This window comes from Equus quagga, chromosome 5 (assembly GCF_021613505.1).
Source record: "Equus quagga isolate Etosha38 chromosome 5, UCLA_HA_Equagga_1.0, whole genome shotgun sequence".
NCBI lineage: Eukaryota > Metazoa > Chordata > Mammalia > Perissodactyla > Equidae > Equus > Equus quagga.
The window spans coordinates 85369512-85390158 of NC_060271.1; the positions used below are offsets into that span (position 1 = coordinate 85369512).

At 35.7% G+C, this 20647-nt stretch overlaps 1 protein-coding gene across 3 annotated transcripts in view; it reads right to left on the reverse strand.

Moving 5' to 3' along the window:
• The window catches only part of AFTPH (aftiphilin), a 67469-nt gene that overhangs the window by 16059 nt on the left and 30763 nt on the right, over positions 1–20647 (reverse strand). For all 3 annotated transcript variants that reach the window (XM_046661187.1, XM_046661188.1, XM_046661190.1), the window contains 4 exons: positions 9115–9266; positions 6859–6985; positions 6387–6443; positions 3127–3243 (listed from right to left, as the gene is read on the reverse strand). In XM_046661187.1, the coding sequence (XP_046517143.1) occupies positions 3127–3243; positions 6387–6443; positions 6859–6985; positions 9115–9266 (453 nt within the window). The remainder of the gene's footprint in view (positions 1–3126; positions 3244–6386; positions 6444–6858; positions 6986–9114; positions 9267–20647) is intronic.

Below are 20647 nucleotides of genomic sequence, written 5' to 3' on the forward strand. Positions count from 1 at the left end.
GACTAGTTGGATAACTGCTGGACAGAGAGTTGACTCTACTCAGCAGCGAATAAAGTAAAGTTAAAGTATTGATCTTACTAAGAGGGGAATCAGTAATGGCACCATGAATGGTGTGACTTTGAAATTCAGTGGATAAAGATTAACAACAACAAAAAAAGTATCACTATTGTTTTTTACCTATAAGCAGCCTTTTTAGGTAAATGTATCTTAGAAAAAACACCATTAACAGTTGTTAATAGTTATTAAATTCCTAAACAAGAGATGCAATGGTTACAAGATTAATGACAACAAACTAATTTGGAAGAAAAAAAAAATCCAGTGGGTACCAAAATTGAGATAAAATAGACAGATAAAAAATTATGCAGTCATAATTAGAATTATATAATTATGCTAAGTTTGAAAGTCACTGTTTAGTGATGCCAAATACAAAAACATAAAAGGAATGTTTGGTATATGTTTTTTGGGGAAAAAAATCAGGTATTGAATAGGTCTGTCTTGACAAATTTTTCTAAACTTCTAGCAAAGCTGATTGTCTAGCAAAGTTGACTATGACTGTCTAATCTGAAAATTATAACTAGTGGGAAGACGTCATAGTATAACCGCATGGCCCAAAAGTCAAGTAAAAATAATAGATATATTGTTTGCCAAAGAATAGTGGTAAAAAATATCACTTTATATAAAGAGAATCTTACAATGTGTATTAGATGCTTTTTAAATATTTTAACCTGAATCAGAAGTATGGAAACAAGCAAAGATCACACCATTTAGTGATGGAGGTCAGGCTCCATTCTCAGCACAAAATTCTGATATGCATACTGAAATCTTCAGTTTCAGTGCATGTGTAGTGGGTATGTTAGAATGAAGACCTGCATGTGTTCAAGTCAATTCAGAAATAATTTTGAAAAACAACCTCCATTGGGAAATATTATTTTCATTGGTACCCCCAAAAGCCTAAAAACTAAAGCTAATGAGGATCACAAACTACCACAAAAAAAGTACAAAATAAACTTGTTAATTCAATATTTATATGTGTATTTTTAATTAATTTATTTTTTAATATGTGTATTTTTAAAAAAAATAAATGTGTGCACTAAACAGAATAAAAGAATGTATTCAAAAAGTTTTTTATATCTAAGTTCCATCCAAGTTCCATCTTCTAGCAAAAAAGTTAGATATGCTTAAATGTTGCAGAAAATTTCTATATTTGCCTATAAATAAGGAGACAGTAGTCCCTTGATCACAAGTATATAGGAGTGTACATATATGCACAGAGATGGCAGTAGACGAATGCATATCATGGAGCTGTGACTAACCTCCATTAAATTAACACACATTAATTTCCATTAAAAGTTTTGCATTAAATTAACACATGTTTTTTATTAGGTCATCTAGACTACTTTTGGTCAAGTTTATAATTAATTATATAAGAAAGATGGTAAGTATGAGGTGCGACTAGAATGAAATATATAAGATCGATCAAATCAGCTGGGGCAAAAACGACAGGTGAGAGCTAACTCTGATAAAATAAGCAATACCTTAGCTTCTGGGCTCTAACACATGGAAGTGATTGCATGGAGGAGAAGAGGGGAAGGAGGCAAGCAAAACTAGCAACAAGTGACCTCAAATAAGAAGAGCTCCATTTTCAGTAAACGTCCCAGGTAGTTACTCAAATTACTTTCCTAATACCTACCGCTGTAGGAGTAAGAATGATGATTGAGGCAGAAGTGGTAATGTGCTCTGGGAGAAGTACTTTTGGAATCTGAATAGACAGGGCAGGCTTGCAAGAGCAGCTGAGAGCCAGAGGACAATATAAGGGCAAGGAAAGGAAGATAACTAAGAACGGATTCTACCTACTGAGACATTTTGCCCAAGCCACCTTGCCTGTTGCCCAACCATCAATAAGGCCAGCCATTTTATGCATGAGGCCCCTTTGCCCACTAATTCAGTGCTAGTAATAAACTGGCTTCAAAGGGATGTTTAAGCTATGCCCAAGAGTAAACCAAGTGGTACACAGCAGTAATATTAGATGTTTCCTGAAACACAGCTGAAAGGGTAGAACCTTGCTTTACATCATTATTTTCTAAAGTATGTTTTTCAAAACACTAGTTCCAAAAGGATTATGACTCTTCTCCCTTGGTCCCTGGAGAAAAGGGTCCTGTGGTCAAGTAAATTTGAGAAATGAATTAAAATTAAAGAGAGTTATTAACCGCAGGATTCTTCAGAGTCCTTAATGTGTGTGTTGTGAATCTCCAAGGGTGGTTGTAGGGGATGATATGAAGTATTCCCAAACTCAGTTCACCCTAGAACCCTTCTTTAGTGGAGTGTCTCTGGGGATTAGTGTCCAATGGAACACACATTTTGTGAAAGGTTGTCTAAATATATGTTTTTGTGTTAGAAATAACTGACAATGATACTTAAATGACAAACACAGCAAGAACCTGTTTTAGGAATGGTAATATTCACTTAAAAATATTAATCTTCAGAAAAACAATGTTTAACTAGCACTGAGTCAGTTTCTTATTTGATGTGGGAAGTGAGAGGGAAGGCTTTGATAGTAAATATATTAGACTGAAATGAAATTTGTGCTTAAATGTGCCAAGGAGGTAAATGATAAGAAAGGTAAGAGAGCTTTCTTTTTTCCTAATCCATAGGATATTTTGTTAAATGCCATATCATTTGCCATTTAAATAAGAGTTTTATTCAAACTCTCCAAACAGCAGTTTTTGATGTAATAAACACACCTACATTTTATTACTTTGTTTCCCATTTTTTTGAAAATCTAGCACTTACCAGATTTGTGTCAGTAATTATGATCATACTTTTAGAGATGCTTGCTTCAAAGTCGTCATTGTATAGGTAAAGAGCCTAATACCTGTATAGGTATAAAGGACTTACCCATAACCAGCCAGTTCTCAAATTGTGCCTTTCTTTTTTTGAAAATTAAAGATAATTTGTTCTTTGTATTCCAAAGGATGTTAAGTAATCAAAATCATGTCCATCATGAAATCAAATTTTAAAAATATTTTAAACACCAGAAGTTTTATATATTAAGGGAAACAACAGTGTGTGTAGACACATGTATATATACATGCATAAACATATCTATACACAGACAGATTCTTTTACCTGGAATTGGTCAGATGTATTCACTTCTGGTGACATGGTGGTTGTCTGACCAATGGAAGCAATTTTTTCTGCAGCAGATAGTGGTTTCAATGGTTCCTTGGTGGGCTCCAACATACCCTGAAAAAGGCATGTTAGCCATTAATTGTATGTAGGGGGGAATCAACTCATAAACTTTGCAAGAAAGTTAACCTACCAGAAAGCAGAAAGGAAAAAATGGGTCATTTCGAAAGTACTAAAGACAAAAAGGAACTATTCTTAAATTTTGTTTAGAGAAAATCTTATAGCACTATAATGGGAAATGTTTCACAATAACACCTTTGGAACCCAAACTTTCTGAAGAAAGACCTTGTATTTTAAATCAGATTTGTTTTAAAGTGCCTGGTTATCACTGTCACACAAAAGATTACGCACAATTTGGGATGGCGTGGGTGAGGAAGAGGCAAACACAACAGTATATTACATCCAGGCCCTTAGAATCCAACACTTTTATGATGTTTCAGACACTGAAGCTGCAGGAAAAGACACCCTTTGTACACATTACACCATGGCGGTGCTTGGAGAAGTGAGAGCTGATTCTAAAACACACCAGATGATGTGATGATGTCCACGTGCTTCAGTGTGAATTTAGTGTTTGGCCCTATCCCCGCCAAAGGATGGGGGCCTTCATACTTAGTTCCTTGGACCGGCAAAGCAGGGACACAGCCATTTCAGAGGAGAAAACATCTTACATGCTCTACCAGGTGTGTTACAAATCTAACACACTTTTTGAATAAGAAAGGAAGACAATCAGGATGGGTGCAGAAACAAAGAAGAAAAATAAGCATTGTGCACCAACACTCTACCAAACATTAATAATAATGGGTAATAATCCAGGTTAATAGCCTGAAAAAAGTCAAGCTTTTGCACATTTAAAAATAATACTCAATAAGCTCTTGAATATTTATTAACTAGACTAAACAAAAGTCTCCCTTTACTGGGAGAAACAAAATCAAAGTTGCTAAGTCAGTAAGGTTAGAATCTGTAAATTTCTAAAAATAAGTTTTCAGGAGAATCTCTCCTCCCCCCTTAAAATAGGGCACACACTAACTAAAGCAATGTACAGATTCGATTCTTAACAATGGTACATATGAAAAGCTTTAATCCAGCAGCTTGAAAAACAAAAGTAAATTCATGGTTTAACTCCATACCATATACATTATATAGGCTTTCTAGTGTGCCCTTATGAAAGAAGACAATGCATCTGGCAAGCAATTACTAGTCTTAGCCAAATTTTCTAAAGTGAACTATCATTTAAACCAGTGTTTCTCAAAGTGGTCCCCAATCAGTAGTTTTGCATCACCCGGGAACTTGTCAGATGTGCAAATTCTCCAGCCACTCTCCAGACCCACTGATTAAGAATTTCTGGGGGTGGTGCCCAGCATTTTGGGTTTTAACAAGTCTTCTATGCAATTTGGATGCATGTTAAGTCTGAGAACCAGTGACTTAAATGATCACTTCAGGTCCTATTCCTCCTGATGAGATCAAAAGATACTGAGCCTCTCATATGTACCATCATGGGAAAAATTCAGGTATAATTAAAAATTTGAAACCAGATATGTAAAATAAGTTTCAAAATGTAAAGCATCACTAAGATGGAGGAGGAAAGATGCATTTATTACATCAACTTTGGTATTAAAAGCTCACAAAAATGGTAAAATTAGTACTAATAAAGGTTGTAATTAAAAAAGGAAAATACAGCATAGATATTAGTCTCTAACTCCTCACACAACTTAAACAACTAGTTTATGTGCTGAGCCTGGAATAAGTAGGTTACTGTTCCCAACATGCTGAAAGCTCCTACAAATTAAATTCCTGCTTCCTACTCAGAATGTGACAATAACACCACCAACAATCTTTAGAAAGCTACTCCTTGAGGAAAAAAAGACATCCAAATAACCAAAAAGTTAAAGAAATGTTCTGGATTATATCTAGAAAAGAGTGTAAGGATGATCAAGGTGTTTTGAAAATACAAGATAACCTTTTACAATGGAGCAGAAACTGATGAAAAAGCTCACAGAGAAAGTTTTTGTCTAATTCCACAAAACAAACTACAAAAGCAAAACAAAGCAAAATGTTCCAATTCAACATTAAGAATTAGAGCATATGCATGGAAAACGTTTGTAGATTACAAAAAGGATCAAGTTCCACATCAAATTCATTTTCACATGCACATACAGGGTTATATAATTTAAATTCTATACCAAGGGTTCCCACTCCCTTAGTTGTTTTGTGTGTGTGTGAGGAAGATTGGCTTGAGCTAACATCTGTTGCCAATATTCCCCTTCTTTTTGTCTGAGGAAGATTGTTGCTGAGCTAACATCTGTGCCAATCTTCCTTTACTTTGTATGTGGGATGCCGCCACAGCATGGCTTGGTGACCACTGCGTAGGTCCACACCCAGGATCTGACCCCACAAACCCCAGGCCACAGAGCAGAGCGCGTGGGCTTAACCACTATGCCACTGGGATGGCCCTGTCCTCATTTTTTTCTTTCTTTCTTAAACACAGTATTTTTTCCTTATTTTCAAGTTATTGGTGAAAGAACTTTAAAATATTTTTAGTTTAATAGGACATTTTTATTCACCAATAACTCAAAGACACACCAAAAAACACAAACACATCAAAGTTTAAAATGTGACTGAATCTTGATAAGGTACAGAACGAAAATTCCTCACTTATTCTGGACTACCTGGCATATCTGAAAAAACAAAATTCAACACATTTAAAACATTAATGGAAAAACTAAGGACCAATTATGTGTCCTGGCTCATTTTCACTTACTATAATTTGGTATTTCCAAGATTTTATATACATCCATAGCCTCAATATTTCATTATTTAAATTTTATCACAACTGGACTAAAACAAATGATATCTAAGCCTTCAGATACTTCAGGTTCTTTTCAAAAGCAAACAGAGAAAAAAAGAGAGCGAGCGACCTCCAGTGGTGCATTTTACAAAGAGTTATGAGCATGAATATTACTAAGACAAAAACAATTTTTACTCTAAAACAATACAGTGTCTAATTAATGGAATAGACAAAAATGTCCTCAGATCAGGACTGGAAGGGATTTATGAGAGCAAAACGGATAGTGTATTTATTCCCTTGATGTTCTCACACTAAATGCCCCTTAAAATATACCTTCCATGTCATGCTATGTAAAATGATTTTACAAAATAAATGCAAGAAAGATAAATACATGCAGAGACATTTTTGTACTTACCAATCCTGCTGCATACATGGGCACTATAACAGGCTGCTTCTTATTGCCCGTGAAGAGCTATACACATGTTAGAGAGAAAGAACATATTTAGAGAGCGATCTGTAATTCAATGAAACAGTTTCCAAAATATGCTTGCAATGCTTTATTACATATATTGTGAATGATAAGTTGAAGAAATTGTTAAATTGCCCTTATGAGGTTATATTTTTGATCTCCTAGTTTAGTTCTTTCATTTTATAGTTAAGGAAAAACATTAAAACAACTTTTCTAAAAATAAGAAATATCGATTAGGCAAAAATTTAGACAGATTTATGTTTTAAAAGTTTGCATATCCAAAATACATGAACATTTAAACCAACTAATATTTATTTTTCTGAGGAACTAGTTTATCCCAGCTTGAACAGAAGTGTAACAGTTTTAAAACTACCCCATAGGTTGATTAAAAGATTTTCCAAGGTACTAACAAACTCACAATGTTTCGAGTGTCTATTCCCAAGGAGCACAAAAGCTTCTTGTTGCTATGGGAGCCGCCCCACTGATATCTCAAGCCATGTGCATCATGGATATCCTGTAGCTCGGTCCACACATCCAGCAGTTCCCTGCAAAGTTCATGATGAAGCCACCAACAATGGGTTACTCAATAGCTTTCACCACGAATTCTACTTTTAATGTGACTGTGAAATATTATACATTCCAATTAATCTTGTGTCTAACATGAGTATACAACTACTTTCTGAATGAAATCAGTAGCCAACACTTACAGTCATTTGAAAAGTAACTAAGTTAAACTCATTTGAAACAATATGCCAGTAATCAAGGAAAACTTTAGCCTGTATGTTATTCTTTTTTTTTAATTGTAAAACAAAAATATTTAAAAGAAAGAAATCATTTGGCTTTCCACCATTTTACTACAGCCATTTAACATTTGGGCATTCTGTTTGAGCCTTGATCCACAAATGCACAGTTGCAATTACAGTATATATGTAATTCTGTATTGTCTTTTCAGATTTTAAGCATTTCCTCATCTTCATATGTATCTTTTTCAATGGCTGTGTAATGTTCTACTAGACTGATGCACCATGATTTATTCAGCCACAATCCTACAGTTTTTTTTTTTTTTAAAGATTTTATTTTTTTCCTTTTTCTCCCCAACGCCCCCCGGTACATAGTTGTGTATTCTTCGTTGTGGGTTCTTCTAGTTGTGGCATGTGGGACGCTGCCTCAGCGTGGTCTGATGAGCAGTGCCATGTCCGCGCCCAGGATTCGAACCAACGAAACACTGGGCCGCCTGCAGCAGAGCGCGCGAACTTAACCACTCGGCCACGGGGCCAGCCCCACAATCCTACAGTTTTAAATAAGCTGTTTTTACTCTGTGGCTTCTGTTGTTAGTAAGGCAAGAATATCTTCCTGTATTTTACGGTGTGTGTTTTTGTAGAGTTGTGTTGTTTCCTTAGAATGAATCTCTTGGAGAGATATTCCTGGGTCTAAGAGTATAAACTCTAGACAACTAGGATATTTTGAAAAAGTACATCTAAATAGTTTTAAGATGGTATAACATAAAGCTTTTTGTCCTCTTCTTTTCTCTGAAATCACACCAAAACAAAAATCAAGAAGCAAAAATAATCTCCATCTTTAATGAAATTAAGAGATACTTAAAATTCTGCACTACAAATATTGAGGTCACAAAGAGGGACAAAGGAGAGATCTGCAGAGAGAAAATGTCTCCACATGTGGACAGTAATGAAATATGAGTCCAGGAATAAGAATCACTTTGAAATTAAAGTTAAGCAAATCAATCTAGACCCTCTAAAATCTAGTAATTAATAGGAGCTCCAGAAAGAAAACGGAGACTATGGAGGGAATGGTCAGGGTCAACACAAGAGAATGCTCAATACTGAAGAAAACAGAAGCCTCCAGATTGGAAGGCTCTACTTAGTGCTCAGTCCAATGAATGAAAAAAACTCATCAAGATACTTCACTGCGAATTTCAGAACACCAGCAACAAAAGATCCTAAATTATAAATTTAATGTGAGGGTAGAATAAAGTAAAAGTTTACGTCCCATGTACCTTTTTTTCTCAGGAGGCTATCAGAGGATGTGATCCACCAAAATGGGGTCTAAGTTAAGGGAGGTCCCAAGACAACAGGTGTTTAAGAGACCTAGACTGAATCCATTCCAGATTGGAATAGGAAGATGGAGGACTCCAGGAAAAAATGCAATGTCCAGCCTGATAGGTTTGATCACAAGTAAGACTGTATTAACAGGCTGTTGGAGGGTAAGGAAAGAATTATTAAATGAAAAAGAGAGGCAATTATTAAGTCCAGGAAAAAGCTCTACTGTAAAGGAAATAGTGGCTTAGTGAACACTGTCTACATGATTCAATAATGAAAATATCAAATAACAATTTAACCAAAAACTATGCTCTAAGTCCACTGAGAAGATGAAGGGAGGAGAATAGCAGATGTAAGATCTAAATTCTCATCTATCATCCTAGGAAGTCAAAAGATACTATATAAAATTGACTGATTAGAATATTGATTCAGAAATATCAAAAAGAAAAAATAATGGAGAAGCAGGGAGTTTTGTAAATCATATCTTGTAGCACAATATAATTTTTTAAACTTTAACACAATAATGTTTTAGAATCAATGTTTTAAGCTAACTTTATAAGTCAGAACAGTTGAAACTAACAAATACACATGCTATCTAAAAACTGTCTACTACTTACCCACTTTCAGTTAAGGCCTCTCTTGTTTTTATTGGCAAGGTGCTTGTTTCCAGCAAGTGCTTCAGGGAAGTCACTTCCTCTTCAGTATCAGCGACAAATATGGAAGGAAAACATGCTTCGAAAATTCGCTCCAGGCGGTTTAGTAAAGCTGTCTGCATCAAAACACCCCCCAAAGGTTTATTTTCATTTCTCTAATTTTAATGATGCCATAGTTTTATCATTAACACCCCCCACCCCCACCCCTGTACCCTGTCCACTACCGTAAGGGAGAGAGGGAATACCGGTCAGGTATAGGGAACACCAGGTGAAAGGAGCCTAACTACTCAGAGAGCAGCTGCTCTAAATGATTACCTTAAACAATCATGGTGATACATCCATGGTGACAAATAAAGGCAGTTATAGGCCAAGCACCATACCTGGTGTTTTACAAACATTATCTTATTTAATCCATTACACAATTCTACAAGGAAGAAATTATCACCCAATTGTATAGTGAGAAAGCAATCTCCAAGTCTGAATAATCTGCCTAAAGCAAAAACAAAAACAAAAAAGAAGACAGTATTCATATTCTTTCCACCACACTGGGATGTTTCTCACTACCACTCATGTACTCTAGATTTAGGAACAAGAAGATTGGAAGCTTGTAAAAAGCATTATACAGAACCTTTTTCTTGGACATAAATACCTGAATTTTGAAAGCCTTTTAGAAATATCTCTGCTGTTAATAAAACAAACCAAAGTAGGAAAGAATGTCTCAATTTTTGCTAAAATTCAATAGCTCACTTATCATTTTGATGATATGTGTTATCTTTTAGAAATTCCATTTCTCTACTCTTCTATGGCGTGTGTAGACGTATTTTTCAATAGAACACTGCCTCTCCTCCAAGCAAAGCTTGCATATTCCCTAGAGTATTTTCACTGAAAATAACTGGCATTTTGGAGTATTTTCATTAATTAAAACATTGGATTTAGATTAACTTACATTTTTTGGACACTACCAGGTTTATTCTACATGTGCAACCTACAATGACATTTATCCCTACTTTCCTAACTGTATTTCAGATACAAGTAAAATATTTTCAACTTAATTTACTACTTAAACCTCAAATACAAATACAAAGTGCTAATAAGTTAAAGCTCGTTGGAAGATTAAGTGTACTACTGAAATGACACCCAGCGTACAAGGAAATGCCACAGCATGGTGGTACTTCCTGCCAAATACCAACAACGTTGGATTTCTGTTGTTTAGTATAGTCAGCAAACAGGAAAATGAAAAACAAAAGGAAAAATTTTCACCAAAGTATTTTCCAAACTAAAATCTCTCTTTCGGAAGCAGTATCAGAGCAAAAAACTTCACACTGCATAATTAGTCTCAGGGTACTCTTCTGCTATCTCTGCAAAAGGTACTCTAACACTTTCATTATATTCATGTGTGTGATATGGGAAAAGGTTCTCAGTATGAATTATGAAACCTACAGTCAAGAGGAGACTCAAGATCCCAAGGCTTGTGAAACCTGAGTGTGTCAAGGGGATCCCACTTACCTGCTTCAACAGAGGGAATGGACAGATACTACTTTTAAAGGGATCGGATAACCATCTAATTGGAAACATGATAAGCGTTGGCTCCTCCTGGGCAGGGAATGTAAACAAAAACTCACATATGACCAAATTTTATTTCTCTGCAAATTAAAATAGAATCTTTCTTGTATCCTCTTTGTTATCCTTTTAACGGGACAGAAAAAATATTTGTCAAAGGAAAAAAGAAATGACCCCAAAGCACACTGAATCATTTGGCCAATACTACACAGAGCCACCCACTCTTTGGTACACCAGGGAGCAAATTCTTGAGCAAAAAAAACCTTGAGGAAACAGAACATGGCATTAAAGCTAATCACCTCAATTTTTTTACTTCCTCCCCAATCTTTTCTCATAAAGAATATAAATTACATGGAAACTTTAAAAGAAAGTTCCATATGTCTTTAGGATTAGACATGACATTCAATTGCTTCAAATCCTTTGAGGGAGGCAGAGCAGGTCGGCAATTTTCTCTATACAGGGCCAGATAGTACATATTTTCAGCTTTGCAGGCCATCCATCAACAATAAGTGTGGGTGTGTTCTGATGAAACCTTATTACTACAACAGGCAGCAGGATAGATTTGCCTCGTAGGCCACAGTTTGCAGATCCCTGAGGTGGAGTAACAAATAAATAACAGAGATTCAAATAACCAGAATCCACTAATTGAAAAGCACTGCCCAGCACAAGGAGGAACTCCAGCAATTCAACAAGAAAGCAGCTAATAGAATTAACAAAGATTTTGATTAAAATTAAGTTTCCTCTGTCATTTTACTTTTAAAAGTTTATCAATTTCCAACTAGCCACAAAACCAGTTTGATGGTAAAAGGGCATCCTCTAAAAAGAGTTTCCTGGGGCTGGCCCCGTGGCTGAGTGGTTAAGTTCGCGCGCTCCGCTGCAGGCGGCCCAGTGTTTCGTTAGTTCGAATCCTGGGCGCGGACATGGCACTGCTCATCAGACCACGCTGAGGCAGCGTCCCACATGCCACAACTAGAAGAACCCACAACGAAGAATACACAACTATGTACCGGGGGGGCTTTGGGGAGAAAAAGGAAAAAATAAAATCTTTAAAAAAAAAAAAAAAAGAGTTTCCTACTACTATCTTGTTCACGACAGTAAGCAATGCCAAATCTCATTTACTCCTAGCTCATTCCAGTAAGCAAATGCTTGATGTAATGACAACACTTCAATAGAGAACTGTGAACCCAAGAGGCTGAGACTCAGTTTCTGGAGTTATAAACTGGAGATTTCAGGGCCTACCTCACAGAGTGGATAACAAATTAGAAGATTAAATACTTGGCACTCAGTGCCTGCTCAAGAAGGGGTAGCTTGTATCACTACTATTGTTAGTGTATAGATGATACCCATGGACACAGTAGCCTGCCAGGGAATAAAATAAATGTCAAAACTAGGTTCAAATCTCACTAAGGATGTTTCTCTACCACTATTTAGCATTATAAAGCATTATGAAAATATTTGTCTTACTCTACCAATTTCTACCATATGACAACAAGAAATTAAATAATCCAAGTATTTTGCATCCTCCCCGATTCTCCTATGGAGTTGGAAAAGAAGTATCTAATTTAAAAATATCTATCCTTAAGAGCCACTGTATAAATAGAACCTGTTACTGCCACTGCTTGTGGATTCTGAACTTTGGAAATCGATGAAGATTTTGGTTGACTTATTTGTGACTTAAATCTTGATCATGTTATGAAATGCAAAGTGTGTAAGCCATGCTTTAGGTGTTTAAGACTGCTTTACTTCCCAAGAAGCGCACTGAAGTTGAAAGTTCGAAAATGTGATGGAACACAGTCCAAGTAACTTGCTAAGTAGAACAGGTAGAAGAATATGACTAAAAACGCTCAGAAGAGAAGTTCAACAACCTACTGCGAGAACAGCTTGTCTTGTGACCAAACAGGTTTCTTTCAAGAAACAGATTTTCCAAAACAGATTATAATCAGACATTAAATTAAAAAAAAAATCATTCCTCTCGAGCATAAAATTTGAGCATGATATAAAAGGTATATCAAAACTGTGACATTGGTAGAGGTTTTGAGTTTTTCGTTTTTAAGAAATTATTAAAGGATTTTAACTGTTTTAAAATATATACAATTTTTTCCTCAACACTATCAGCCAGGACAGTTTAATATATGCAACAGCCTTAAACCAAATCAGTAACAAAATTAATAGCACATCAAAACTAGAGTCAATAAAGTAAAATATTATTTAAACTTGGATTTATTCTACTGTGCATGAGTAAAAAATTTTATTTATATTAACTTGCTTAGATGAACTCTTGTTTTTATATGGAGTGTATCTAGCTATAATAAAAAATCTGCTCCTGGTTTTGATTAAATGGGAGCACCGCTCAGTTTTAAAACTACTTGTAGCTGATTAACTCAGAAAAAGAAGATATAAACTGAATAGTGAGGTTTATTAACATGTTACAGTATATTTGGACTTGTATTAGATGTTCAATTCCAAAAGATATTATTTTATTACTTGGAATTAGTGGTAAAGTCAGACTGGCTGAACTCTAGTTTTCCTAGGCCGATAAGGCAGCATACAGAAAGTAAACAATATCAGTATAACCCAGTGCAGGGAAGTGAGGGCTGAAATTCAGCAAAAGACCAAAAGATGTTGTCTGAAACACAGTCAGAAACTGCAAAAGCCTGATATGGTGCATTATGGTTTTTATTGAACGCTTACATAGTGCTTACCATGTGTCAGGCATTAATCTACATGCTTTACAAATATGAGCTCATTTAAGTTGCATAAGAACCAGATGAAGGAGGTAACAGTAATATTATTATCCCCATTTTCTTTTATTATATTTTTTGCTGAGGAAGATTAGCCCTGAGCTAACATCTGTTGCCAACTTTCCTCTTTTTTTTGGTTTGCTTGAGGAAGATGCGCCCTGAGCTAACATCTGTCCCAGTCTTCCTCCACTTTTTATGTGGGTTGCTGCCACAGCATGGCTGATGAGTGGTGTAGGTCTGCAGCCAAGACCTGAACACGTGAACTTGGGCTGCCAAAGTGAAGTGCCCCAAACTTAACCACTATGTCATGGGCCCAGCCCCATCCCCATTTTCTAGATGAGAAAAATGGAACATTGAGAGGTTAAGTTAACTTGCCCACAGTCACATGAATATTCCACAAAGAGGCCGAATCCTAACCTAGGAAGCATAGCCTCACAGTCTGTGCTCTTAATCACTATATTATGTTGTTATCAAAGCAGTTCTAAGTTTAGTTTCTAAAAATCACAGGAGCTTCGAGGGCAGGGACTATGTCTTATCTTGACTCCCCACTACATAGGTTCCTGCATATAGTTGATACAGGAATGTTAACTAAATGCGCACTAGATTAGGGAAAAAAAGCACTTCATTTTTATTTAAGACTGCAGGGGGCATATTTGTTTTACTTACAAACGTATATCTTATTGTAAGCCATCTAAATCCCTGTTGTACATAGGTTGGATATATTTATATAATTAGAATATGTCTAAATGATAGCTGAATGCCCTTATGTACTGGTTACTATGCTTGAGGCTCTACATGTATTACTTGATGAATCTTCTAAAATAAACCCTGAATGATAATATAATTGTTTCAATATCACCGACGGAGAAACTAAAGCTCAAGGAGATTAACATAACCACAGTCTCACGCTGGGATGGTGCACAGTAAGGATTTGATCCAAAGTCTGACTCTAGAGCCCACTTTCTTTTCATCAAATCATGCTTTTACCCACTTTTTATGGTTTTTCAAACATTTCTAGCCATTAGATATTCATTAGATATTAGGGATTCAACTGTTAACTGCCAAGGTGGTGACTACATTTAAAAAAGCAAATTATTTCTTCTAACACTACAATTCATAGTTTTCAACAAAGCAAATTGTAAATTTTTACTGAAGAGTCAGTGCTGCACTCTGAATTAATGTGAGGGTAACAAATAAGTGTGCACTTAGCATACTAAATATTTGGCTGTGGTTAAAATAGTAACTAAATAAAATAATATCCAATTACTTGAATTTTAAATACCTTCAACTCCAAAGTTAAAGCAGAAAAATCGTCATCAGTTCTCCCTTGAATTTGGGGTTAGGAAACTGGTGACTGGTAGGGGAATACCTGTTTATATAGCTCAGTCATGTCCTTCAATTCATACAGGTATCAAATTCTATGTCCAGCAAACAGCAGCACATCTGGCCATTAAACATTTTAAGAACAGGGGGCTCTGATACATGTAGGGTTGAAAGTCAAATGCTCTTTAAGGCAAGTGTCAGACTCCCTTTTTCTTTCCTCTATTCGTGTCCGTGCTGCAAAGCCACAGCAGGAGGTCTGCTGCTTGCACAGAAGAGCACTTGTGCTCAGAAGAGATTCTAGCTGTCAAAACTATCCTGAGATGGGAAACTAGCCCAAAGCAGCAGATCTGCTATCAAAATAATTTGACAGGTGAGTACATAGTCAGAATTGGGGGTATTCCCACCCGAATTCTCATTTGTCCCCCTTTTACTTTCTGATATTCACCAAAAAATTCATTTGGCAACGATATTTCTTATACCTTTGAAGACCATTTTCCAAGAAGTTTGTTTCTGAGGTGATTCAGTAACAGCTAATATTTATTGAGCATGTATTATGTGCAAGGCACGGAGCTAAGCACTTTTACATGCACAATTTCATTTTATCTTCATAATGAGAGTTTTGAAGAAAGTACTAATACTATTCTCTAAATCTGAGGTTCAGAGAAGTGGCTAATGCAAGTCAGTGCTGAACCTGGGTCTGAATCTAGCAGTGCAACTCAGGAGCCTGGCTTTTAAGCAGCATACTATACCCCGGGCCAACTTATGCAGTAGGTGTAGCGCCTAGGGCTCACAATAATTTTAGGGGTTCGCAAAAATGTTTTAATAGCTAATATTAACATTGTCATCTTTATAGTAAGTTATAAAGTAGAATTTTAAATCTCTTTATGGGGAAAGGGCTCACAAAAGTCATATGTGGCTTTGGCTATACTACTCTCCAAAGGTACAGTGGCTTTTATAGCTTCTTTCAATCTTTCCCAATTTTCTCATTTCTCATATATTACCTAATACGGAGCTTCCTAACTGGTATGCCTGAGTCACAAACAAGTTACAACTCTTCTAAAAATCCTGAAAGCTATATATGAATATATGGTGTTCCCTCTTGTGATGGGTAATTTTATGTGTCAACTTGACTGGGCCATGAGGTGCCCAGGCAACCTTTGGTCAAACATTGTTCTGGGCATGCCTTCGAAGGCGTTTCTGGATGAGATTAACGTTTGAATTGGTAGACTGAGTAAAGCAGACTGTCTTCCCTAATATGGGTAGGCCTCATCCAATCAACTGAAGACAGCTTGTGGAGTGTAGATCTTGGGACTTCTCAGCTGCCATAATTGCATGAGCCACTTCCTTATAATAAATCTTCTCTCCTTAATCCATCCTCCTGGTTCTATTTCTCTGGAGAACCCTGACTAATACACCTCTATTTCATAAATGACTACATTGGAGTATAAAAAGATTAAGTGTTGAGAGTCTCATTCAGTTTCCCAAAAGGCTGTGTAAGACCAGCACCCAGGATCCTAGATTCTGGTTGTTATGCCACTCAAACGCATAGCTCCTTCAAAGCATCTTGTACTTAAGGTAATTCCTAAAATTCCTTCAAGATATTTCTAGTTAGTTTTCCTTTCTTCCTTAGGAACAGAACTTGACTAATGTGAATAGTTTTTAATATTGATAGCATTAGTTAGGTCTTGCTCTTAAGTGGAAGTTTAGAAGAAACATAAAATCCACCGGTAACTTAACCTTCCATTTAAGAGGATACCTTATGCCTCGTCACCATGAAATATTAAGTAACATATCAAGTACAATCTATAACTGTATACTTATCAATCCCCCATTTCAAGCTATATAAGAAGAGTGACCAATTGTAATATTCATCATGCTCTAAAAAGATGGTTTGCCCCCTTTGCACAATTACTGGATACATTTAATAAAGTATTTCTATCTATTTTGGAATTAAAAACTAGAATTTCAGATTTTCTGAGGGAAAATAACAAAAGGTATTCCTATCCAAAATACTTCAAATAAGCAAAGAACTATCAGGTCAAAATCTTAATTTCTTTCTTTTTTTAAAAAAATTGAGATATACTTGACATATAACATTATATTTGTTTTAAGTGTACAACAATAATGATTCAATATATGAATATAATGCAAAATGATCACCACCATAACTCTAGTTAACATCCATCATCACACATAGTCACAAATTTTTTTTCCTGTGATGAGAACTTTTAATACCTATTCTCTTAGCAACTTTCAAATATAGTAAACAATATTACTAACTATAGTCGCCATGTCGTACATTACATCCCCAGGACTTATTTTTGTTGCTTACTTCTGTGTTCAGTCGTAAGTTGTGTTCACCCACAGAAAGGAAAATTTGCACAAATCTTAGGCAGATGATTAAATAAATGAAGGTGAAAATATAGGACTAGTTACACTCAGTTTGAGAATGCTGACTTTCTGGTGAACAAACCAATAACTTAGTCTCAAAATAACATAAGACAAAGTATTAGTGATTCTCTTCTTTTTACTCTTTGTGATACTCCTAATTTTTAAAGCTCTCAAAACAAACCTTCATCTAATAACATTTTCCCAGTAGCAGTATCAATTAGACGGCTAATAAGAAAAAATGACTCGTAGCTTCCTTTTCTATAGCCAATTAATATAAAGAGATTACTTACCATTTACCTAAATTCTCAAATAAGGTCCAGAGTAATATTTTTTAAATTTTACAAAAGCTTAAGAGTTAAATGCAGTGCTTATGACATTATCTCCTTTACCATACATCTAAGAAAAAGTCATCTTGGCTATTCCAATCAAGGTTCTTTTCTGAAACATTAGCAGGTTAAAAAAAAGAAAGAAAACTGTTCAAAAAATATACATAATGGTCTTTTAGAAAAAAGGAATGCTTTAAAAGTAAGGAGCATTTTGTTTTTTGTTGTCATCATTTTGTTTTGTTTTAAATCTTAGCCCAAAAAGTGAAGAAGAGTTTTGACCTCTTCCTAATTTGTACAACAGAGATACCACTACTTGCTTTTCTTTACAATTTATAAGAATGTTAACAAAAGGATGAAATATACTGAACTCTGGGTTCTCAGAAAAAAATATTTACTGAAGGGGAAGAATACTTCTCAATAAATGGTCATGTACTTTTACATAGTCAAGGCTTTTACATCAAGGCTTGAAACCTTTGAGGTTTGCTGGACTCACATCTGAGAATTAGTTTGACTAAGAACATTTTATAAATTTGAAAGATTTCTTCTTGGTTGACTTTTCCCTACCTAAGTAACAAATTATTGCTGTAAAGCTATAATAATTGATTGTCTCTTGAGCCAAGGAAGATTTACTTTATTCAAATGTTAAGATACCCTTTTGGTAGGCTGAAAAAAAGAAAGTACTAAAAAATATGGACCAGGGGCCAGCCCGGTGGCGTAGTGGTTAAGTGTGCACGTTCTGCTTTGGCGGCCCAGGCTTCACCGGTTTGGATCCTGGGTGCAGACATGGCACCACTTGTCAAGCCATGCTGTGGCAGGCGTCTCACATATAAACTAGAGGAAGATGGGCATGGATGTTAGCTCAGGGCCAGTCTTCCTCAGCAAAAAGAGGAGGATTGGCAGCAGTTAGCTCAGGGCTAATCTTCCTTAAAAACGTCACAATGTCACATACCAAAAATAGTGAAAAGTAGAAGAATTCTGAAATGACAACTAGAGCATTTGTCTGACTTCACAAAACAAAGAACTGTTCCCCATGTTTGTTTAATTGAATTAACTGAGCTCTGAATTCTGTCAAAGCAGGATTTGGACAAAACCACTCAATGGCACTCTGTTCAAGACAGAATTGTTGCATCCAGGTAAAATTCAACAGGAATAAATAATTTTTAAATTTAACATTAAAAAACCTAACGTTTATTACTGTTATTAATATGTGAGGATTTCTGTGTTGTCTCCAACACTGTAGCAACTAGGAGAAATATTTTAAGGAAAATATTAATAAATCTTGGGGCTGGCCCCATGGCATAGTGGTCAAGTTTGGCACATTCTGCGTCGGCTGGGGTTAGCCAATTTGGATCTTGGGCGTGGACCTGCACTAGTGGACCACTAGTCAGCCATGTTGTGGTGTCAACCCACATACAAAGGGGAAGAAGACTGGCACAGATGTTAGCTCAGGGCTAACCTTCCTCAAGCAAAAAAAAAAAAAAAAAAAAAAAAAAAAAGAGGAAGTGTAGCAATACATGTTACCTCAGGGCTAATCTTCCTCAGGAAAAAAAATTAATAAATCTAATCATCTTCTAGAAGACTAATGTACTTTTCCAGCAGATTCTGGAAAAGGAAGAAACTGCAGGCCACAAGCCTCCTTCACAACAGCATGATAAGAACGAATGTCACTTCCAACTCAGTCACTTACTCAGCAGGGCTTAGCTATTTCCCTACCTCAACTTCCTTTCAAACTTCTCCTTCAGTGCATTCCAGCAGTTTCTCCTTTCCAACATCTATTTCCAACTTCTACTCATTTTATATAACCCATTCAACAGAAATAGAAGCCTGAGGACTGAGCCAAACAAATCTCAAGAAGTCTTAAGCCATCTTGCCACATCTATACAGTTTCTGTTTTATTTTTACAAAATAGAATCATACTACAAAATTCTTATTTTTCAGTATTTTTTTGTTCATTTTAAAGTTTACTGTCATTTTTACCTTACAAAAGTCCTCTGAAGTAGATTTTACCTCTGTTTTACAGACAACTGAGTTCAGAAGTAACCTGTCCAAAAATCAGAAAGCTTCTGCGAGGCTGAGTCAAGATTTAAACTCAGCTCTGTAGGATTCCATAAAGCCTATATACTTTATTACCTCCTATATCCAGTTATCAAATTATTTGTAACTTCAATCAACTTGTGTGATGCAAAAATTTCCTTTTCGAAGTGGTCATACATTTAAAAATTCATTATTGATGTTAAAAGTTCTAAGACTATAAATTAAAGATCATCCAATACCGGTGTCACCCTATACTCCAGTAAGATGAAACTAAATAGAGAAAGGATTAGGTCAAAACTAACAGCCTTCTCTTTGCATTATATAATTAGAACACTCCTTGTTTAAAATTGCAAGCTTCTCCCTCAATAATAAATTACTCAACAGGAATAATACATTAGCCAAACCATGTAAAAACTGAATTAGTAAATTAAGCTATTCGGACACTCATAGTCAAGTGAAAAGTGATTAGCTGGGCACACCAACTGGTAATAAGATAATTTCTACAATATCTTAATGTATCAAAGGCATCAAAGCATGATGTATAAACATTTAAATTAACACAGACTTTGGAAGTATTTCCAATTGAAAAAGGTTTGCTTAGAACAAAAGATAACTGGAGAAGTAGAGTTTGTAGATTCTGACTTTATTATAGGTACCCTTAAAGTAAGCCTGTGGACCAAGTGTTATATATATCAATTGTCAGTGTAAAGCAATGATTTTCAAGGGAGTGCTCTCTTCCACATCCCTGGGGTTGAGGAAAGGTTAAATTTAGCACAGGGTACAACTCAGGGCTGGGAACAACCTGGATATCAAGCTGCACCTCTAGGGGCGACTTCAGGTCAAAATCAATCTTAACGAATCTTCTCTGAAAGAGTCTGAACTAGAAAAGGATAAAGTACAGGAGCTGGGGGCAAAAATATTCTCCCTGACATACTTACTCCCTGAGAACAGTAAACATAAATGTACATTCGCAAGAAATTATAAGCAAATAAATATAGCCACGATGAGTCAACCTATGGCTGTTGCTTGTTCTAGGTCTGAACTTTAATCTGTCTTATACCCTCACCACAGGTCTTTTAGTAGCTGTTAAATTATGAGCTCCACAGCTGCTTTTTTCAAATT